The 24,222-nt window shown below is 40.9% G+C and overlaps 1 protein-coding gene across 1 annotated transcript in view; it reads right to left on the reverse strand.

Moving 5' to 3' along the window:
• Positions 1–440: 440 nt before the first annotated feature.
• trim62.1 (tripartite motif containing 62, tandem duplicate 1) overlaps positions 441–24,222 on the reverse strand; it is a 59,680-nt gene continuing 35,898 nt past the window's right edge. The window contains exons 3-6 of the mRNA XM_057845412.1: positions 20,660–20,755; positions 16,579–16,835; positions 14,140–14,255; positions 441–4,994 (exon numbers count right to left, since the gene is read on the reverse strand). Of these exons, the coding sequence (XP_057701395.1) occupies positions 4,444–4,994; positions 14,140–14,255; positions 16,579–16,835; positions 20,660–20,755 (1,020 nt within the window). The 3' untranslated portion in view covers positions 441–4,443. The remainder of the gene's footprint in view (positions 4,995–14,139; positions 14,256–16,578; positions 16,836–20,659; positions 20,756–24,222) is intronic.

Below are 24,222 nucleotides of genomic sequence, written 5' to 3' on the forward strand. Positions count from 1 at the left end.
GTTATTTTGCTTGAGTCGGGAACCAAAAATGAACGTTTTTTTGTTTGTTTGTTTTTTAAATACTAAAATGCAATCAGGTGTACCAATAATTTAATACAATTTGATAATTTAATTCACCAGACCAGCAACAACACTAGCTTTGGGTTCAATTCATTTTCTTAATTTTCCTATGGAAGAAAAACTGTAAAATTGTGTGTAAAAGTGTTCTTATACCCTTTTGTGTATTCGAAATTGAATTTAAAGAACAATCTAACTATCACTGACTACAATTTGACTAATTTTCTTACTCATTTTAATCCTGTGTGTAATGAAAATCATTTGAAATGCTGCTGAAAAGCCATGTTGCAGCGGCCTTTGGACAGCTGTTGTTTCCTTATCGTCTGCAGCTTGCGGCTCTTGCAGCGATTATTGTTGCAAATGTAAACAAAAGCTGAAACGGAACACGAATTTGCTCCCACGCTCGTATCGTCGTAAAATATGTTCACCACTGGAGGGCGCCAAAAGCTTCCTAGAGGAGCCTTAAAATGGAATGGGAGATAGGGATCCTATTTTTTGAACTGGGAGGAATGGTAGTGAATGATCATATATTACCAGTGTCATTGACGGCAATAGACGTTTTTACATAAATAAATCACGACAAGGATGCATCTGTAAAATATATCAGTGAAGTGATTTGATAAACAATGGGATGGATTTCCATGACAATTCAGAGTCAGGCTCACAAGGCTGCATCCTAAAACGCTATAATCCCTCCTAATCCACTGCATTTTTTCTTAACGTTTGAGTCATTTAGTAAAACAGCTGGCTCTAATCCAGGCTGGAACCCTCCAAAAATCTCGTGAATGCTGCCGGAGCAAAACACTAATGTAGGCAAAGGTGAGAAATTTCCACACACTGAGGTATTTACAAGTCATTTATTGTACATGGGACATTTCTCCTCCATAGCATCATTGCACATTAATCTCATTTAAATATCATAACACAAACGACATTGAGGTGTCACCAACAAAGGGCTTGATTGGTTCAGTTCTTTGTTGTTATTTTTTATTTATTTCTGAAGCAATTAAAATGATTGTAATCAGAACCGCAACCCTGACAAATCAGTGAAAATCAACCACGACGACAAAAAGACAAATATTCTCAATCAGACCCTCCTGGTTATTTGAGGTGTTTCATTGGATCCCAAAAAGGAGCTCCAGATGGGTTTAATGAATGACGGGCCTCGCTGGATTCAAAATGCAGCCAGCATGGCGGATTTGGCTGAGGGACAAGAAGCTCTTAGAACTCGTGTCCACATGTGCCCATTAAGCCGAGGGCTTGGGGCACGTGGGACCGACCAACAAGTAAGAATCATCTGGGTTTTTGTCACATGGATGTGTTTGTATGATTACATTTCAGTGCCGTTGAAGACCATAGACGTCCAATTTATTTGAACTGACGGCTAATGATTGCTGCCATCCCTCCCAATCGAAACCGATGGGATGTCTGTTGTCGGCAACAGCGGTGGGTGTATGAGTTAAACGTCACAAGGCTGAAGCTATGTAAAAAAAACCACAGTGGTTTTAAATAAAGTATCATACACATTTGATACCGGAACAAATGACTAATTTCATTTTTTCCTTTTAGGTTTTGATTTGAAGTTTAAAATGTAAAGTAAAAGAAAAAACAGATTGAACTGTGTTAAATTTTCTTCGAGACTTCGGTTTACTGTGGTCTTTAAATATTACATTTCGAAGTGCAGAACTTCAATCATTGAAATAATTTGATTAAAAAGATGCATTTATTTATGTTGTGATGTTTTCATTAGTTTTATTTATACTGTATATGTATATACAGTGAAGAAAACAGGTATTTAAACACCCTGCTAAAAATAAAAATCCAGAAATCACAATGTATGATTTGTTTGCAATTACAGAAGTCAAACGTTTCCTGCAGATTTTCACCAATTTTGCTCACACTTAAGGATGGATCTTGGCCCACTCCTCCACACAGATCTTCTTTAGATCAGTCAGGTTTCTGGGCTGTCGCTGAGTTTGCGCTCCCTCCAAAGGTTTTCTATTGGGTTTAGGTCTGGACACTGGCTAGGCCATGCTATAACCTCGATATGCTTCTTATGGAGCCACTCCTTGGTTTTCCTGGCTGTGTGCTTTGGGTCATTGTCATGTTGGAAGTTACAACCACGACCCATCTTCAATGCTCTGACTGAGGGAAGGAGGTTGTTCCCCAAAATCTCACAATACTGGGCCCTAGTCATCCTCTCTTTAATACAGTGCACTCGTCCTGTTCCAGGCGCAGAAAAACACACCCAAAGCATGATGCTACTACCCCCATACTACACAGTAGGGATGGTGTTCTTGGGATAGTACTCATCATTCTTCCTCCAAACACGTTTAGTGGAGTTATGACCAAAAAGTTCTATTTTTCTCTCATCTGACCACAAAACTCCCATGACTCCTCTGCATCATCCAAATGGTCAAAGGCAAACTTAAGACGGGCCTTGATATGCGTTGGTTTAAGCAGGAGACCCTTTCCGTGCCATGCATGATTTCAAACCATGACGTCAGTGTATTACCAACAGTAACCTTGGAAATGGTGGTCCCAGCTCTTTTCAGGTCATTGACCACTTCCTGCTGTGTAGATCTCGGCTGATTCCTCACCTTCTTAGGATCATTGAGACCCCATGAGGTGATATCTTACATCGGGCCCACTCCGATTGACAGTCATGTTTAGCTTCTTCCATTTTCAAATGATTGTTCCAACAGTAGACCTTTTTTCACCAAGCTGCTTGGCAATTGCTCCACAGCCCTTTTCAGCCTTGTGGAGGTGAACAATTTTGTCTCTGGTGTCTTTAGACAGCTCTCTGGTCTTGACCATGTTACAAGTTTGAGTAGTACTGATTGTATGGGGTGGACAGGTGTCCCGATGCTGCCATCGACCTCAAACAACTGCATCTGATTCAGGATAATACATGGAGGGGAGGCGGACTAACAGGTCTTTTATGGTCCGAATTCTGGCTGATAGGCAGGTTTTCAAATATTTATTTGCAGCTGTACCACACAATAAATTGTTAAAAAATCATGCATTTTGATTTCTGCATTTTTCATTTTAGTTTATCTCAAAGTGGACATTCACTTACGATGAAAATTTCAGACTCTTCAATGATTTCTAAGTGGGAGAACTTGCAAAATAGCAGGGTGTTCAAATACTTATTTTCTTCACTGTATATGGCAACCCCAAAACTCATATGTACCGTATTTTCTGGACTATATATAAGAATTTACAATTAAATCAAACCAGCCAAAAAAAGAGGAAAAAAACAAAACATTGATCACCCTGGAGTATAAGTCGCAGACCCCGACAAACTATGGAAAAATTGTGACATAGTCCAGAAAAGATACTGTAATTACTGTATATCTTTACTAAGGACCTAGAACTTGTTAAAAATTCAGTTACGCCGCCATATAATTCCATGGGAAACTTGCATGTGAAATCCATGTCGCTTAATAGCAGCGTTACTTTCTCTTATGGAGACTTTCTGGGTAGGGTAGACACAAAAGTACATTAAGAGACGGTGCGCGACGTGAGTGAGGTTCCATCAAGGAAAACAGAACAATGCAAAACACCCTGCCGTTGAACAGTGACAGATGTATAGTCCATTGTTCGAGTCAGTCAAGACAGACTCAGGGGCCAATCACAGCCTCACGTCACCTCAAGGTACATCCCTTGTCACCATGTTGTAACACCCTCAGTGACCACAGGCACAAGTCACCTTAGTGAAATTCCAACAAAGAAGAGTCACACGTAATTGGCAGGATGTAGTCCCCTTTCACCCAGTCTTCCCCCAAACCCCAAACAACAATAAGTGGTACAAAATGGATGATTGCAGCCCCTTTTCATCTTGAGGGTCATATCTAGTCGTCCATTTTGTGACATAATTCACTGACCACCAGAACAAGTCTAATTATTAGTGAGGTTCAACAAGAGGTTTCCTGCGACTGAATGGCAAAGGTTTCAGGTGTAGCCCATTTTTAGGTCAGTCAGATATGAGACTTTAGCTGTTCAATCACTTACAAAATGGATGACTCCACCAGGGACATGATCTTTCCCCCTATTTTCTGTTATCTTGAGTGACAGTTATCAAAAATCAGATTATCAGTATGATTCTATCAGGGAAAACGGCACAAAGCACAGCACCTTGTGATGGACTGATGACCAGCTAGATAGACTCCAGCTTCCCTGCCCACCTGAACAGCACAAGTAGATGAATAAAAACGATGATCGAAGCCCTCTTTTATCCTCAGCTAACACCCCTCTTCCTCCATTTTGTGATGGATCTTAAGTAGGGTTTTTACACAACAGATAAACACCTGACAGTGAACATTTCTTGGACATCTTTTGAAACCCGCATACGCTTGAAGAAAACGAGGATAGCCGCGCGGAGCTCTAAAGGCGCACGGTGTTAATCCGCAGAGGCTGTACGTTCTTGCCGTTGGCGTGACTTTGGCCCGGACTGAAGTAAGGGAAGACCTTCATCGGGAATTTCTCACGGTAGGTGTACAACCAGGACATGTCGTCCGCGTTGTAGAAGATGAGCAGGCCTTTGGGGTAGTCCAGGTAGACGCCCACCTTCTCGAGCTTGCTCTTGACATTGAGACGGGTCCAAGGCTCGGTGCAGGCGCTGTATTGGTTGCCGTCGTGCATGACGATGCAGTAGAAGCCGCGGCCGGGCTGGATCTGGATGCTGCCCTTGCGGCTCACCGTTTCGCTCGCTACGCCGATCATCCACTGGGTCTTCTCTGACACCATCACCTCCCAGTAGTGTACGCCGGACGCAAAGCCCTCGGCACCGAGGACCGACACCTCCACGTCAAAGCGTCGTGGCGAGTCCTGCAGCGGCTGCGGATGGAGGTTCCCGTAGGCCACGATGGTGCAGTCGTCCGAAAGGATCAGTCTTTGGTGAGCCGTGATGGGGTCCAGCATCAAAGCGGCGGGCACTAAGGGGTCAAAACCAAAGGAGGGGAATTTAGAATACAGTGTATCACAAAAGTGAGTACACCCCTTGCATTTCTGCAGATATTTAACTACAGTATATCTTTTCATGAGACAACACTGACAAAATGTCACAATGAAAAGTAGTCTGTGTGCAGCTTATACACTCACCAGCCACTTTATTAGGTACACCTGTCCAACTGCTCGTTAACACTTAATTTCTAATCAGCCAATCACATGGCGGCAACTCAGTGCATTTAGGCATGTAGACATGGTTTAAGACAATCTCCTGCAGTTCAAACCGAGCATCAGTATGGGGAAGAAAGGTGATTTGAGTGACTTTGAACGTGGCATGGTTGTTGGTGCCAGAAGGGCTGGTCTGAGTATTTCAGAAACTGCTGATCTACTGGGATTTTCACGCACAACCATCTCTAGGGTTTACAGAGAATTGTCCGAAAAAGAAAAAATATCCAGTAAGCAGCAGTTCTGTGGGCGGAAATGCCTTGTTGATGCCAGAGGTCAGAGGAGAATGGCCAAACTGGTTCGAGCTGATAGAAAGGCAACAGTGACTCAAATAACCAAATAACTCAAATAATAGGCAGAAGGGCATTTCTGAACGCACAGTACGTCGAACTTTGAGGCAGATGGGCTACAGCAGCAGAAGACCACGCCGGGTGCCACTCCTTTCAGCTAAGAACAGGAAACTGAGGCTACAATTTGCACAAGCTCATCGAAATTGGACAATAGAAGATTGGAAAAACGTTGCCTGGTCTGATGAGTCTCGATTTCTGCTGCGACATTCAGATGGTAGGGTCAGAATTTGGCGTCAACAACATGAAAGCATGGATCCATCCTGCCTTGTATCAACGGTTCAGGCTGGTGGTGGCGGTGTAATGGTGTGGGGAATATTTTCTTGTCACTCTTTGGGCCCTTTGGTACCAATTGAGCATCGTTGGAACGCCACAGCGTACCTGAGTATTGCTGCTGACCATGTCCATCCCTTTATGACCACAATGTACCCAACGTCTGATGGCTACTTTCAGCAGGATAATGCGCCATGTCATAAAGCTAGAATCATCTCAGACTGGTTTCTTGAACATGACTATGAGCTCACTGTACTCAAATGGCCTCCACAGTCACCAGATCTCAATCCAATAGAGCATCTTTGGGATGTGGTGGAACGGGAGATTCGCATCATGGATGTGCAGCCGACAAATCTGCACCAACTGCGTGATGCCATCATGTCAATATGGACCAAACTCTCTGAGGAATGCTTCCAGCACCTTGTTGAATCTATGCTATGAAGAATTGAGGCAGTTCTGAAGGCAAAAGGGGGTCCAACCCGCTACTAGCATGGTGTACCTAATAAAGTGGCCGGTGAGTGTATAATAGTTAATTTATTTTCCCTCAAAATATAGCCATTAATATCTAAACCCCTGGCATTAACACCGAGTACACCGCATGGGAACTACGTACATCCCTAAATGTCCAAATTGACTACTGCTTGTCATTTTCCCTCCAAAATGTCATGTGACTCGTTACAGGAGTGCTTTTAGCATTGCTGCAGAGATTGAGGAGGTGTGTGTGTGTGGGGGGGGTGGGGGGGTCAGCCTGTTAGTTCTCAGACCATACGCCGCACTCTACATCAAATTGGTGTGCATGGCTGTCACCCCAGGAGGACGCCTCTTCTGAAGCCCGTCCGTCTCATCAGACTATCGGACATGGTTCCAGTAATCCATGTGCTCTGCTGACATGTCTTCAGCTAACTGTTTGCGAGCTTTCTTGTCTACCATCTTCAAAAGAGGCTCCCTCCTGGAGTGACAGCCATGCACACCAATTTGATGTAGAATGCGGCGTATGGTCTGAGCTAGGGGTGTGACAAAATATCGAAATGGTGATATATCGTGATACTTTGTATCCCAAAAGGTTATCTATATGCTCCTGCCAAGAATCGATATATCGTTTTTAAAAGGTGTCAATGTTTAAAAAAAAACAAAAAAACAACAACAACAAAAACCCGTTAATAATAATAATAAAAATAAAAAAAGGAAGCAACAAGTTGCGACCAAAATAGTGTCTCTTAACTCTGGCTGCCATTGACGGAGCTAGACACCCAATCCATTTAGACTGGCAGAAGTGAATGATCATTCGTTAATTTGAAACCAGAGCATTCGCAGCTAGTCTTTCCAATTTTTGGGGCGTTTCTTGGTCACTTTTGGTCATTTTCGGGCATATACAGGTCACTTCCTGTTGAGTTTGAGTCACTGTCTAGTCATCTGGGAAAATTCCCAGGTCAATTCCTGTTCTGTCACACAAAATCAACAGGAAGTGAGTCAGAAAATGCCCCAAAATCAACAGGAAGTGACCCGTAAATGCCCCATAATTAACAGCAAATGACCTGAAATGCTCCCAAACTAAACTCATTGGTTGCTATTAAATGCCATAGACGTTAAATCCGTTTGAAGTGGGAGGGATGGCAGTGAATGAACATTCGTTCATCCTCCCACTTCAAATGGATTGGGCGTCTACCAGTGATAAACTCACAGCAGAAGAATGAATTTAGCTTGTTTTTCATGTTTATTAGTCGTTTTGTAGAACGATTTCCTGACACGTCTCGATAATCGTTGTATCCCTAAATCGGGAGATCTTTATCGTAAGCTTTGTATCACAACTCTTATCGTATCGTGAGGTACCAGGAGGTTCCCACCCTTAGTCTGAGCACTAATAGGCTGACCCCCCCAACTCTTCAATCTCTGCAGCAATGCTGACAGCAGTCCTGTAACGAGTCACATGACATTTTAGAGGGAAAATGACAAGCAGTACTCAATTTAGACATTTAGGGATGTACGTATTTGCTAAGGGGTGTACTCACTTTTGTTGCCAGGGGTTTAGACATTAATGGATATATATTTTGAGTTATTTTGAGGGGAAAATAAACTATTATATAAGCTGCACACATACTACTTTTCATTGTGTCAAAGTATCATTTTGTCTGTGATGTCCCATGAAAAGATATACCGGTACTTAAATATCTGCAGAAATGCGATGGGTGTACTCACTTTTGTGATACACTGTATGTGCAGAACATATCAATTTTTGCACAGCACATAACTGGTTTCGTCATTTATTTTTGGGAATTGTACATTCAGTGAAGTGACAGTTCTGGGGAGGAAACTTTTCCTGAGTCTCTGAAATATCTGGCTGAAGGGAGAAGTTGCAGGAGTTTGTGTCCTCTAGGTCACAATACAACTGGAAAACCACAGCGAGATGCAGTGGCTCAGCAGAGACTCCATTGAGCATCGCTGGAATGACACCTGGAGGTCAGATCTTAACGTGGAAGTTCAGAATTTTTGACATTAGGCTTAATCTTTGAGGTGGCAGTGGTTTAATTAGTTGGTGGAGTTGAAGTTATTTGATATTTTGAGGGATCCGGAGTGGCTAAGCTAGGGCGAGTCAATGTGTCGACAACATATGCACACATGAAAATCATCGATGACCCATGCAATCAATCGTGTTGGCTATGTTTTCAGGATTAGGTTGTTAAAACAAACCCTTGCATGTCATCAACTGCACTATAAACAGCAACATTTATAATCCAGAAGCTCTACAGAGGAGCAGGGCGGAGTGATATCACTAGAGGTGTGCAAAATTTCCGATTCTTAGATTATTCGCGATTCGGCCGTGGAAGATTCGAGAACGATTCACAAACATCCAAATTCCGATTACTGAAATATGCCAAGTAAAGCGGAAGTACAACACACTCAGCGCGCCGCGCGGTCAATGAGGAACGGAGCGAGAGTAGCTAAGCATCATGCTTCTCATTACCCGGCCTATCGGGTAATGCCAATGCTCAACTCACGGCTCTAGCTCAACTCATGCCACGAGATAAAAAAACACAACAACATACCTGACTGCTGCCGAAAAGCTGCTTCAAAGTACAGCCACATAATGTTACGGTAGATATCATTTATATAGGACTAGATGCAATATAGATTCGGTAGCGTTAGCAGCACACCTACAAAAAGCTAGATGCGAGTGTTAGTAAACGGCCACAATCTTAAAGCAGTACACTTCCCTGCAAGGCTGTTGTAGCGAACCTTCCAAGCAAACCTAATTAACTTTTTATCTAAAATACTCCTAAATCGGTAAAATATTGACTTGAATCTATCTTTAAAATAGTTTTAAAACTTTTACATGTCGAAAGTAGACAAAAAGGAAATTATGGAATAACGGGAGCAATTTTAACAACTTTATAGTTGATTCACAACATTAAATTAATTGAATGTAGTTTAAAGCTGCTGATACAGAATGGGGACTGGAGTTTTTTTATTTACTGTTATTTTTGTATATTTGTTTACTGATATATGTTATTTTGATACTGAAATAGTAGTTTGGTTTAGCCTGAGAGTATTTTTGAACAATTTTAGAACTAATGTACAAAACATTAAAAAAAAAAAAAAAAAAAAAAGGAGGGGGTGCATCAATAATCGTTTTATAATCGAATCGGAGCCTCTGAATCGTAATCGTAATCGAATCGTTAGGTGCCCAAAGATTCCCAGTTCTAGATATCACATAGTTTTTTTTCACCGCTGAAGTCTTATGTCGTGGCCAGCAGCAAGTAACCAGTTCATATTGTTCCTCTTTCTTCATAGGGAATTTGTGGAAACTTTCATTTGCCCATTTCTTCTGACTGTATACAGCAACTAAATGCACATTTCGCCATGTTAACGGCCGTCAGTTAACTCAGCAGACTGATGCTGCATTTGAGGTAATTAAGAAGTAAGAGTTTCCAACTTTCGATCTGTAAAAATATCATTGGAACACCTCCACTATTTGACCACTTATGAAATGGCAGGTTTGCTAGATGTCAAAATGTCTTTTGATGGCCAAAATTTTTTTTTTTTAAGTTGTCGCAATCAGTCATCTTTGCTGTTTACATTCGCTTGGAATGCTTTGATTTCGCAACTTGTACCCTCCGAGCGGGATAAGTCCGACTTCCCACCTTCCTCGAATGCAGTGTGAGCACAAGTGGCCGAAGCACTCCTCTCTATTGTGGTCGTATTACGCATTTAAAAATACAGTCCTGCAGAATGAAATGAATTCCGGCAGTTTATTTGTGACATTGTTTTAGCCGCATGGGGGTTTTGGAACAATGATCTGCATTTTGAATTTATTTGACTATATTAGATCTGTTCGTAGATCTGTATCGTTTTTTTAATTGGCATGCTAAATTGGTCCTATTGACTCGCGCTAGCTCTACCACTCCAAAGCCCCAAAACTAACAAATTACTTACAAACTGCACGGAATCTGTTGAAATAAACTCCACCAACTAATTAAACCCCCGCTAACTCGAAGATTAAGCTTAATGTTAAAAATTCTGAAATTCCGCTTTCAATTAATCATCCTGAGAGTCTCTGCTGAGGCTTCTTCAAGCTAGATGTGGAGAGTTCTATCCAGCTCAGGTCCACACCAGTTTAGGTGCCCAGGAATCTGCCCCTGTTTATGGTAACAGGTTAAACATCCAATGTATAGCTCCTAAAGTCAACAATCAGTTCCTTCAACTTGGTGTTTCGGATCAGATTGTTGGTGATGCAACAGACTGACATTTCTTGTCCTTAATTAGCCCTTTATTGCCAAATGTATCACATTTGATACACCTAAAATTTCATGATTTTGAGAGTAATTCAGAATTTTGACATTTCTTTTTGGAAAAAAAAAAATGATGGATGCAAGTCAACACATGCATCTGCAGGTTCCATGAAAAAAAAAAAAACAGGATTTAGCTAGGGTTATAGATAGTAGAGCGCTTATTACACATTCATTTTGACATTTCTTTTTACAAATTTGGGAAAAAAAAGGTTTCATTAGGACCTTATTTTTCACATTTTGGGATTCTTTGATAATTGCTTCATGTTGCAGGTCTTTAAGGGTTAAATGTACATTGCCAACTACCCGTCTGACATGAGGATTATCAAAATAAACTTTCCCTTACCAACACAGGGGAATAAAGTTTGCGAGTGTAGGAAATGATGTGTGATTATTTGACGTTTACGCTGTAGGGAAACATTCCCCAATACCGTTTTGATCTTAAGTGCACCCTTCCGAAAGATGCCTTCTGTCTTTAATGTAGGGTGAAAAAGAAAGAACAGGCAATCGCTGTGCATGCTCTGAACTCAGAGATGACTGATAGCTTGTGATTGAGCAGTACGCCCACCTGGCAGCTCCACTTTTACATGTCAGCTTTTGGAGCTGGTTGCTTGATCTGGTCTGCAGTCTAGCTGAATTTTGGAAAAACAAGATTTTTAGAGTGTTAGTGATTTAAACCTGCTTCCGGTTTTCTGAAAAGCAATCAAGTCTGTTTCGACACTACATATAAAAATGCTGTTTTGCTGTATTTCTTCCTCATACAGATGTCCTGGGCTGGAGTGGGACTCATTTTTAGCCCTGGAATTTCATGCCTCAGACCGGCCCACTTTATATCATTTAAAATAGGGATGTCTTTTGCACTCGAGTCATAGTCACATGATTTTGAGAATCTTCCGATAAAAGTCCCGATCAGATACCGAAAAAAAAAAAATATATATATATATATATATATACTGTATATTTGAACAAAAGTTCCAAACATGTAACATTACTGTATTTCATTCCATTCATTAGGGCCCGAGCACTAAGCGTGCGAAGGTCCTATTGTTTTGCAAAGGATTTTTTTTTTTTTTTTTTTCAGGGCAAATGAAAACGGCCAATTTGGAGGCCTGAACATGCACGAAAAGTCACCAAAATTTGCACATACGTGCGGAAAATTGTAAATTTCGATAATTTTGCAACGTTGCAAAAAAATATAACAAAATGGCTCAGTGGCGCCCCCTTGAAATTTTCAAATTGGCCTATAACATTAGGGCCTGTCAGCGTAGAGCAATGAAATTTGGGGGGTCTATACCTTGTCCAAAACCGCTCCAAAAAAGCATTTACACCCATATTCCAAACCCAACAGGAAATCGGTTATTTTGGATCAAATATGAAATTTTTATCGATTTACAGGGTGCACATTTGAGACCTTTTCGCCGAGGGAGTTAGTTGGATCATCTTCAAAATTGGTGAGACTGTTCAGGAGACATATGAGATCTTAAGTTTTTAAAATGGTGCGTTTTCATTCTCGGGTCTGACCTGGGCGTGGACCTAAGTCGGCCATTTTTTCGGCAAAATGACAAATTCAGTAAAAGACTAATAGCTCCTTGACACAACGTTCAATCTTTTTCATATCTGGCATGTATGTGCGGGATCCCACCCTTAACACGAGTGCATTGAAAAATTACCCATTAGGCCAAGCGCCCCCTATTGGGAACAGGAAATGCCTTTTTTTACTAAACAGGCTCCTCCTCCAAGGAAAAAAAATATATTCACCTGAAACCTGCATCAGGGGAGCCATAAGACATGTGTTCAGGTGCCTGATGAAAAATACTGAGGTTTGGTTGAAGCAGAAGAGTCCAACAGGAGAAGTGAAAATGACTGAAGCCATTTCGTCTCACCACAAGTTTTGAACAGTCATAACTTCTACAACATATCTGCGCCAAACATCTCGTGCTTGTTGAGTCATACTCTGAAGGGTCCTGTAGGGGTCATTTGCATCAACCCTACAGCGCCAACTCGTGGCAATAGAAAGTCACTCATTTTTCTAATATATGTCCAGTTCTTTTCAGGTTGTTCATTGTAGTTTCAAGACCTTCTGAAATACTTATTATACGGCCCATGTCCACATGTCTCTGTCTGTTGCCGTGATGACCCTTTATTCGCTCCTTTTTTGTAGTACTCACTCCAATAAGGGTTTTTATCTCTTAAGTGTGTGAATGTAAAGAGGCAACTTTCGAGCATGTTAGGTTCCAATTAGATGATTAGAGAGGACGATCTGCCACCACCCTGACCTGCACACTGTCCTAGTTGCATGACGTCCGAGTTGCGCTAGATTGCAAGGGCCCGTTCAGTCCTGCTTGCAGGCCTAGTTCGGATTTGTTTCATGACTACAGTTACAGTTAGACTTCACTTTGATGGTTAATGCAGTTATTGCAATTTTGTTGTTTTATCACAATAGATTGGTTTATTTACATTTCAAAAACCAGAAGCCATTCATTTATGAATGTGATTGCACTTTAGTTTATATATGTAAATGTTCAGATATTAATTTTCAGAATGTTCAGATATTTGAATGAGGCAAAATAACATGCTTTTTCTCTCTCAAATATATTGTTATAATCATTTGTTTCAGATGTACTGTAATTATTTTCTGTATAAAAATTAATTTGGTGTTGAAAAAGTTTTTTCAAACTTGAGTCATGAAAACGAGGGGGTCATGTTATAATCAGGGCCGTCTTATATTCGGGCTAATACGGTACTTTAGTATTAAAAATGTGTAAAACCTGGACCGAACTAACTCTTCTGGCCGGCTGGCCCACCGGGATTTGCCCCGATCTTCCCAATTAGCCACTCCGGGCCTGCCTAATAGGGACTGGCATGGATGCTTTTCTCAAACCTTGTTGTGTTGAACGCAATTGTCGTTGTCAAAACAACTCATTTTGGATCTTGCACCAAACGCTAGCTTTAAGAGAATAGAACTTAAAACTAGCAGAGTGGTAAAGTGATATTTCAGCCATCCAGACAGTGAGAAGAATGGAGCCTCCACCTTAAGTTGTGGTCGGTGTTTGTTACAGTCATTAAAGATTTACAATCCAAACGTGTGTTGTCAGAAGCATGTGGTAATAACAAACAAGTGCTTCACTCCGAGCATTGTGGTGAGACCAACGCTTTGTTCTCAGCGGCTAACCAAACGATGGATGAAGGATGATGGGAGAACATCTTTGTCCTGTCCCTGGCAGCCACCACTGATGGATTGGAACCAATTGTTCCATTTGGCTGTCAGTCAAGGGGAAGAAAAAAAAAATTGCTTGGCCGCCACTTCACTGGCAGCAGGTTGATATGGGATGACTGAAGCAGGACTAAGAAAAATTCCTTTGCACATTATTTGGATCATCTTTTTCTGGAGTGATTGACGGAGGCAAGCAGAGTTGCTTTCAGTACTTGAATTCTTTTACTTGTATCGACGTCAAATCTACCGACATCGAGCGGAACCAGAATTTCTCTTTGTACCTACTTACCTGGAGAAATATCCTGGAATAGTGACTTCCAGATGGTGTACTGCAAAGGCCCCATGTACTTGGATGTCGGAAAGTCTTCATAAGTCAGATTGGTCTCATGGATCTTCCCTTTAATCCTGCCACAGAAACAGATCAATGCTAGTCTAAACCCACTCAATTGCTTCTCGCTAAAATGCAGCGCCCCGCTCGACAACGGCTGATTAATCTTGAACGTCGGTGAAATGCCTTGCCGTTATTAGCATTAATTGACTTGAGTGACTGAATGAGGTTAGATGATGAGCTCAGCCCCTGTAGGACCTTATGAGTGGGTTATTTCCCTCACTGAACACAGAGAAGGGATAGAAACCACATACTATCCGTATAAAGGAGTAGTCAACTTTTAGTTTTCTCCCATTTTAACTTCACCCGAAAATGACAATTTAACAGATATACGGTTCTATTTAAATGGTCCCCATGAAAACCTGCGGATTTAACATGCTTTTTTTTTTTTTTTTTTAAAAGAAGTCATCTCTTCAGGCTGGGCATGAGATTCTGACAGTATGATAACCTTAAGCCCAAATATCACGGTTTCACGGTATTACTGTATTGCCATTACAGCTCTAAAATGTGTTACTTTGAGATATATGGGTTGAAAAAAAAAATCCATTAATCAGAATTTTTATTTTTCAAAACATTAGCATATTGAAACATAAGTATAATGTTAAGTTAAAATAAATTAAAAATCTAAATACAATTAAAATAAATGCAGTCCTTTAGGTGAGCCTAAACCCACAGCTAAACATTATTATCATCAGAACAAAAATAACTGAAATTAATTCCATAACAAGCAAGTATGTATCACTCGTATCATGTTTAAATTATACACACACTCTCTTCCTAAACACTGACAGTTGCCAGAGAGAGAAAAACACCAAGTTTTACCGCCGTTAGACACACTAAACAAGCTGGAGTTGAGAGCTGGGAAACATTCATGACAGTGTTTACTCACCTTTAATTTTGTATAAATGCAAAATCATATTGGAGGCATTGCCTCCTCGGCAGCAACCCTCTGCAAACATGTTTTACATGTCCTCCTCTAAACCTTTTCTGTAGCTGAAGTACAGTGATACCGCTACATACGAAGTTAATTCGTTCCAGGACCTTGTGTTTAAGTAGAAATGGTTGTATATCGAGCAGGATTTTCCCATAAGAATACATTATAAGTTGATTCATTAGTTTCACAGCCCGAAAACCTACACTAAACCCTTAATAAATGCTTCTGATACTATTGCAAATAGCAGTTACACAGAGCAAAACAAACAAATTATGAATAAAAATGGGAATAATAATAATAGTAATAGTAATAATAATATTAATACCTGTAAAAATGCAACAAATAGTGTTCTAATGTGGCGGATGTGTTTTACGTGGTGTTGTTGCACCGTGTGGCTGACTTGACAGAGTGAGAGAGGGACTTTTTACTTTCACTTTGTTCAGCTGCGGCGGACAGTAGGCATGTTGTGTTGTACAAGTTCTGAAATGGAATGATCAAAAACCTGACGAAGCTGGCAATTTTTGGGCGATGTTACCACAATAATAATTGTCACCTTATCTTATAAAGACTGGCGAACGTCGGTCAGAGGAGGCTGTCGAGATCGTAGACATTCTACGGCCCTATTGTCGAGCCAGTTCATGGACGCGTGCACCATGCTTATATTTTTCTATCATTTCCATCTTCATTTCAATGGTAAGCCCCACCTTTTTTTAACCACCTGCACTAACATTCTTGGAACCCATGTTGATTTCTCTCACAAGAAAATCCTCCATGCGTCCGTCTTGCGGGAAAACAAAGGAACTGCGGCGCTCTCATAAATCGTCGTATATCGAGCACGTCGTCGGATTTACAAACAAATGGCTGGTCAAATTTTACGTCGGATGTCGAAAAGATCATGTGTTGAAGCGATTGTATGTTGAGGTATCACTGTATTCCGATACTAGCGATTTCGTTTTCTTCGATGTGGGAAAAAGTTCAAGAGTTTCACCTCCTTCGGCCATCGTGTAGCACAGCTGACTCACTGACACTGAGCAACAACCAGTGAAGGAGGGTTAAGCCTTGCAGCTGCAAGCGAGGGATTTCTCCTTGAATTTTTGGGACATAAAAAATAGCTAATACTGTAGGGACGGTATGACGGAAATTTTTTGCCGTCTTGAAACCGTGATGTTTTCATACCACGGTATACCTTGAAAACTGTAATTGGCACATGTCTAATTCAGGCATTATCAGAATTTGTCACAAAAAGTCACCAACAGTTCCAAAATTGTATGTTCTGTCAGGAGTCTCCATCAGGAAATCTCTCAATGCACTACTATCCTTCCCAGTTCATATATCGCCATCAATGGCATCCAATGAGTCAGTCTTGTTCATATGATAAAGCTGAAGTTGAGCTAAACCTGTCTCACCTCTCAGATGTGATGGCCACTCCTTCAAGGAAGTCGTGGCGTCCCGTCTCATTGAGCCGCTCCTGCAGGATTTGGATGCCCTCCTTGACGTCGCGTAGTTGCTGGCTATAGCGTTGGATCTTGTGCTCGATGTCGGTTAGCTTACGCGCCGTGTCCATCTCTAGTTCTTCTAACATGCTCTTCTGACGCTCGCGTAGGAAGCGGTGAAGGCGCTCAAAGGCATCGCCGATGGTGGCGCGCAGACCTTTGGCTGAAGACTGCAAAGGAGATGAAAAAACAGTTCACGCTGGCCTGTCTGCGAATAATAATGCAAATTTTATGCTGAGGAATTGATTAATTTAATTATGTTATTTATTGGAGTTAATGAGGTGAAAAGCAGAAAATCCCGGGTGTGGTTTTCAAAAGGTGTAGGCTCAAGTCAGCTGAACAATTTGCTGGGAACAGCATGTGGTAAAGCAGAACAGTTGAGCTCACTGATTCAAGAGCTAAGCAGACGGGATCTCAAAGAGAATGAGTCATCGGAGCGCTATCAGTGCCAGAAGTGACAAAAAACAAACAGCAATGAGCAGGTTGTCAAGTATAAGCAACAGGGAAGCAAAACAGGATGCTCTTGATTGAATATTTTGTTCTTAAATTCTTTTTGTATCTTGCATCATCATCAAGGATCAGTCAGGTTTTTCTTGCGCTAATTATGAATGTTTGATGATTGACAAAATCCGATGAAAATTGTGGTTAGGTGTTAAGGAACAATGTGCATTTCACCTGAAGGGCCAAACGGTTCCAAAAATGCAAGTTTTTCATTTGCCAGGCAAAACTGTTCCATTTCAAATCCTTTTCAATAAATGTTTACAAGCACATCTTTTATCTATTGCAAGACTGAAAAAAAACTCAGGCATTTGACTATTTTCTACTTTTTGTCCTGTGTTTTGGGGTCTCTCGGAAGCTGGAGCCTTTTGCAGCAGACACTCGCATACTAAGCCCTCGTTGGATGACAGTCAACACCTGCAGTCACTGAGCGAGAATCGATCCCATGCTGGCTACAAGAAATGTGAAACAACACTACACCGACATTGACCTTCGAAAAGGACCTTTATCTGGATGAGCTTCAATTAGATGACCTCTTCTTTGGGCCCACATGTCCCATATAAACAAAGGTAGAAAAAAAATCAATTCCTTGTTGTGATCACATTCAGATTAGACCCTCACATCTTTGGCTTTTCCTATTTGGGAGTAATTAATTAGGTTGTTCCTAAGACCCCTTTGCCCTTACAGACATGAACCAGTTGTTACTTCTAAGAGACTGGAATGTAGAGATGTTTAGTAGATTACAATCATTATGACTCTTTGTTGCACAAAAACTAATCTGTCTCGAGACACTATCAATCTCTCCTCTGAACTTTAAAATTTAATTACAGAGGCCTAAAAATTCCCCCCTTTCAGAGAGTGGGGGCAGACAGGCTCTCTACGGGAAGAAGTTAAATGTGGCGATTTGTCAAATACAGCGACAGTTATGACATTAGGGTGGGCTGCGTCTCGGCCCACCTAGCTAGTTGATGAGCGGAGTGGGCGGATGAAACAGCTCGACAATCAGTCTCGCTGACATGCTGCTGAGACGCTGCAGTATGCGACGGTACCGAGCAGGTGTCGGGAGCCCTTGGAGACGAGGGATTGACTAACTTTCGGGCAAGTATGTGATTATCAAAACAAATCCCCTGAGGATAAGAGATGAGAGCCTTCTGAAAAGGACCCTACAAACAGCTGAACGTATAGTGAAGTGCCCAAATTTTAAACCCTTTCTGCATGTACAGTAATATGAAAAAGTATCAGAACCTTTTGGAATTTCTCACATTTCTGCATGAAATTACCATCAAATGTGATCTGATCTTTTGTCAAAATCACACAGAAGTAAAAACAGTGCCTGCTTTAACTAAAACCACCTATTTATAGGTTTTCATGTTTAATGATGATAGCATGCAAACAATGACAGAAGGGGGAAAAATAAGTAAGTGAACCCTCTGCCTAAGGAGACTTAAAGAGCAATTGAAACCAGTTTTTACCAAACAATTTAGGTCCAGTGTGTGCCCAATCACTGATGAGTAGTTTAAAGCCGCCCTGCCCACTATAAAACACACACCTGGTAAGAATTGTCTTGATGAGAAGCATTGTCTGATGTGCATCATGACTCGTTCAGAAGAACTGTCTGAAGACCTGTGATCAAGGATTGTTGATTTGTATAAAGCTGAGAAAGGATACAAATCCATCTCTAAAAGTCTGGATGTTCATCAATCGACAGTCAGAGAAGTTGTCAACAAATGGAGAGTTTGGCACTGTTGCTTCTCTCCCAAGGAGTGGCCATCCACCAAAGATGACGCCAAGAGTTCAGGGCATAATACTCAGAAAGGTAAAAAAAAGAACCCCAGAGTGTCTGCTAAAGACTTACAGAAATCCCTGGCACAGTCCAATATTTCTGTGCACACACCAACTCTATGTAAAACTATGGCCAAGAATGGTGTTCATGTGAGGACTCCACAGAGAAAGCCACTGCTGTCCAAAAAACATTGTTGCTCGTTTAATGTTTGCAAAAAGGCACGTGGACACTCCACAGAGGTTTTGAAACCAAAGTAGAATTGTTTGGGAGTAACACACAACGTCATTTGTGAAGGAAAAATGGAACAGCTCACCAACCAACACCTCATCCCCACCGATAAGCAAGGTGGCAGGAGTATCAGGATTTGGGGCTGTTTTGCTACCTCAGGGCCTGGAAAACTTGCAACCATTAATGGAAGAATTAATTCAAAGGTTTATCAGGATGTTTTCAGGAAAACCTGATGCCGTCTGTCAGACAGTTGAAGCTAAAAAGAGGATGGATGCTGCAACAAGACAATGATCCAAAACACAGATGTAAATCAACTTCAGAATGGTTTCAGAAGAACAAAATACCTGTTCTGGAGTGGCTAGGTCAAAGTCCAGACTTTAACAACATTGAGATGCAGTGGCATGACCTAAAGAAAGCGATTCATGACAGTCATCCCAGGAATCTGACTGAACTACAGCAGTTTTGTAGAGAAGAATGGGCCAAGATTAGTCTTGATTGATGTGCCAGACTGATCCACAGCTACAGGAAGTGTGGTTCACTTATTTATTTTTCCCCCCTTCTGTCATTTTTTTTTGCATACTATCCTCATTAAAATATGAAAACCTATAGCTGTTTCGGTGGTTTTAGATAAAGCAGACACTGTTTTTTCATCTGTCTGATTTTGACAGATCAGATCACATTGGATGGTGATTTTATGCAGAAATGTGAGAAATTCCAAAAGGTTCAGATACTTTTTCATACCACTGTAGGAAATGGTAGTGTCGGCCACAGTGAGAAGGAAATAAAACAAGCGTCCCTCTTGGTGAGGAGGTAAAGGAAAGAAACAAAAGAGGAAGTTTCCTAAAGGCCCAAGAGACGAATGCAGTGGCGGCATGCCCTTCTTCTAGGCAGGGGCAAATGGATGGAAATCTAATGAGATTAGCGCACTGAGAAGTGGCTGAAAGGACCGTATCCCGCGGTTAGGGCACATCATCAGAATGGCTTGGTGTCGCTCTGACAGGAGATGATGTGATGCTCCAACTTTGCACAGCAGGTGTGCTGAGGCATTTCGCTCTTTGTGTGTAATCTAGTGGAGTGTGCGATGGTAAGTGTCACTGGAACTCTCGAGGGAAGGCGTGCTACTTTCTCCCATCGATGGAACCAGACATCTGCTGATCCGCAATGTTCAAATGAGCATCACTCACAGAGAAAAGGGCGCGGATGGTGCATTGCAGGGTTTACATTTTTGTCTTGTGACAGTATCTGGTTGAACATTACATATCAAAAATGTCATTTTTATTAAACAGCTGGCAGAGCTTTGTAGTACTCCACTTTGCCTGGAATTCTGGAAGAACGGTGGCTGACAATAACACACTAACATATCCACTGTCTACTTCAAACCAGGATTGCTGATGGATTCATCTTCTAAAAATAAAGTATTTGTTGCTTTGAAATGTTAGTGGTTTTTTTTCAGGTTAGCTAGGAGAAAAAGAAGTGCCGCAGTACCTTAGTCTCAGTGAGCTGTCTCTGCAAGAGCTGCAGGGCCTCGGTGTGACCCTTCTCGCTGTCATGCAGTGTGGCCAGCTGCTCTTTCATCTCTCTCTGCAACCCAAACAAATGACAAGCAAAGGCCACGTCAGCAAAATGTGATAAGGCCTAAGACATTCAGACTAGTATATAACACCATTTGTGGCGATATAGCAATCTATGATTTGCTTCTGTTTTTTCTCAAAATAAACCTCCTGGACAGCTACACCGAAATGCTAATGAGTGGTGTCAGCTAAACCACATCCTGCTTTGTTTATCCAACTTGGTATTGTTTGTTGTTCCTGCTCGCTCTACTTCGGCACAGATTAAAACCCACAGCTACAAAACAAGGAATGCAGATGGAGAGCCAAGACGTGAAAAGATTGCATGAAATCCCAGAAGAGGCCGGGCGGCGTCGGAAGAAAGTGGGTCTCGTCCCTCGTTGGGGTTGACGCCGGTTCTGCTCAATCCTCTTTGGTTCGACTCACGTGAGGAGCGAGACTCTGCGGGGCCAGCTGTCACAAAGAATGCAGGTGTACACGGATCCCTTAGAATAGAACATGCACGCACATCTGGGATGAACAGATGTTTTTGTCCATTTTTTAATTAGTACCAGGTTGATGTTGTTTGGCTCACTGCCTTACAAGGTCTTATTGAATTACCGTAATTTCTGGAGTATGAGTCACATTTTTATTTCATAGTTTGGCTAAGCCTGCGACTTATACTCAGGTGTGATTTATATGTTTTTTTTCCCCCACAGCCGCAAGAGGTGCGCTCTAGGCAGGCCCTCTATTTCGAGAGTTTAAGGAGTTGTTTAGAAGTGATACTGAACATGAAGACTTTAATGGCTTTAGTAGTGATTTGGAGTGAGATTGAGAGTTTGGTAAACAAGATAAGTCGTGTTGTTTTATCTGTAGTTATCTGAATAACAGTGTGTTACATTAATAGGCGAATAGAATAACCCTTGCTTTGGTCTCTGATAAAATAATAACTCCCCTCAACAATGTGACAGCCCTTGTTTGAATGTTCTAATGACTATGTCCTGGGTAGACGTGCTGGATACCGGATTCGAGTATACTAATATTGGGGCTGTCAAACGATTGAAATTTTTAATCAAGTTAATCAGAGCTTAAAAATCAATTAATCGTAATTAATCGCTCAAACTATCTCTAAAATATGCCATATTTTTCTGTAAATTATTGTTGGAATGGAAAGAAGACACAAGACGGACATAAACATTCAACATACTGCACATAAGTACTGTATTTGTTTATTATAACAATAAATCCACAAGATTGGCATTAACATTATTAACATTCTTTCTGCTAAAGGGATCCATGGATAGAAAGACTTGTAGTTCTTAAAAGATAAATGTTAGTACAAGTTATAGTAATTTTATATTACACATGGGCTCCCTGCAGTTCTTCCACGGTGTCTTTAACTACATAAGGTAGTGATTGAAATATACCAGAAGGTGTCAATGGCAAGTTTTAAATTAATTAGAGATCTAGCCAAGGCAAAGTCTGAGTATGTGTATTTTGCATAGCTATTTTGATTGGGAATGCCAGTTCTCTTTGCATTGAGCGCTTTTCTTTTTGTGAACATTATTTTTTTTGAGAGGGAGGAGTATTATTTTTGTTGTGCTTTCACTAAATGAGACTGTCGCGACTTAACGGTTCCGCCCAAATGCATGATGGGAAATTGGGCAACCATGACTGTCAGTGGTGGCTGCAAATGGTATACAGTATGTTCTGTGTTGTGTTCAGTTAAGCGTGTTAAGAAAAACATCATTTCCTGTGAGAGATATGAATATTATTTTTGTTGTGCTTTAACTAAATGATACTGCAGCGACTTAACTGTTCCGCCCAAATGCATGATGGGAAGTTGGGCAACCATGACTGTCAGTGGTGGCTGCAAATGGTATACAGTATGATCTGCGTTGTGTTCAATTAAGCATGTTAAGAAAAAGATCTTCTCCTGTCATTCTTCCTGACGTTGTTCGCCACAATACTTATATTCGTTGTGAAAGAGTTGCCAAAGCTTAAGCCAATATAAGGCGCGGTCCAATGAACACCTAAAGTATGTCCACTCGCATTTCTCTGCCTTTTCCCTCTCAGTGTGCTAAAATGGAATCATTGTAAACTGTTTGAGGCAAAGCATGAACGGGTCATTCCGTGCATGCCTTAATTGCGTCAAATATTTTAACGTAATTAATAAAAATAAAATACCGCCTGTTAAGGCGATAAATTTGACGGCACTATATACTATATGTATATATAACTTTTCATCATATCGTAGGTATTAGCTATTTTTTATGTCCCAAAAATGCATGGAGAAATCCCTCGCTTGCAGCTGTAAGGCTCAACCCTCCCCCACCGGTTGTTGCTCAGTGTCAGTGAGTCAGCTGTGCTACGCAATGGCTGGAGGAGGTGAAACTTCTGAACTTTTTTTCCCTCCATTGTAGAAAACGAAATCGCTGGTATGGGAATACTTGGGCTACAGAAAAGTTATAGAAAAAGGTAAAAAGGTACTTCCAATAGGATTTCGCATTTATACAAAATTAAAGGTTAGTAAACACTGTCATGAACGCTTCCCACCAGCTACGAGAGTTAACTCCAGTGTGTTTAGTGTGTTTGGCGGTGGTAAAACGTGATGTTTTTTTTCCTCTGGCCTCTGTGTTTAGAAAGAGAGTGGGTGTATAATGTAAACATTATATGAGTCATACACACGTGCTTTTTATAGAAAATACTTCAATTATTTTTGTTCTGATGGTAATCATGTTGAGCTGTGGGTTTAGGCTCACCTAAAGGACTGCATTTATTTTAATTTTATTTAGAATATTTTAGAATATATTTGCAAATATCTTCTGAAAAATAAAAGTCCTGTTAAATGCAAAAAAAGTTTATTTTTATTTTTTTTAATGCAGATATCTCAAAGTAACACATTTTAGAGTGCAAAACCGTGATATTTTGGCTTAAGGTTATCATACCCTCAGAATATCACTCAGGCACATGCTCAGTCCTGGGTCTAGCAAACAGGTGCAACCAGTGCCAAAGGTTTTGAACTTGTTTCTCTACAAATAACCATCCCACTTCACTTAAATGTCTGTTTTCTAAAGACCCTGATACCAGACCTAGATATCAAATGAACCAGAATCTTTATGAAAGGAGCCTTTTAGCATACATGAAGTGACTGTCCAATTTTATCTATCTCAAGGTCAAGGAACCTATAAATCGAATTTCAGTTCATTTCAGTGGGAACAATGGGTTAAGATTTTAATTTTAGATTTTGAGTTAAGAATGTGGATCAAATTAAACTTGTATCCGAAGGCACTATTGAACTCAATCTACATGACTGACAGGAGAAAAATTCTCACAAACACGCATCATAATTTTGTCGAAGGTCTTCCGTAAAAGCTTCAGGTGTTTTAGCTGCAATGGACTGTGACACTTATCGCTGTCCATCTGGCTCTTAGGAATCTGAATTAATGGGCGCATCAGTGGTGTCCATGTCAGCATCTTTTCATTAAATTGCTTCTAATT

Source organism: Corythoichthys intestinalis, chromosome 9, assembly GCF_030265065.1.
Source record: "Corythoichthys intestinalis isolate RoL2023-P3 chromosome 9, ASM3026506v1, whole genome shotgun sequence".
Lineage (NCBI taxonomy): Eukaryota > Metazoa > Chordata > Actinopteri > Syngnathiformes > Syngnathidae > Corythoichthys > Corythoichthys intestinalis.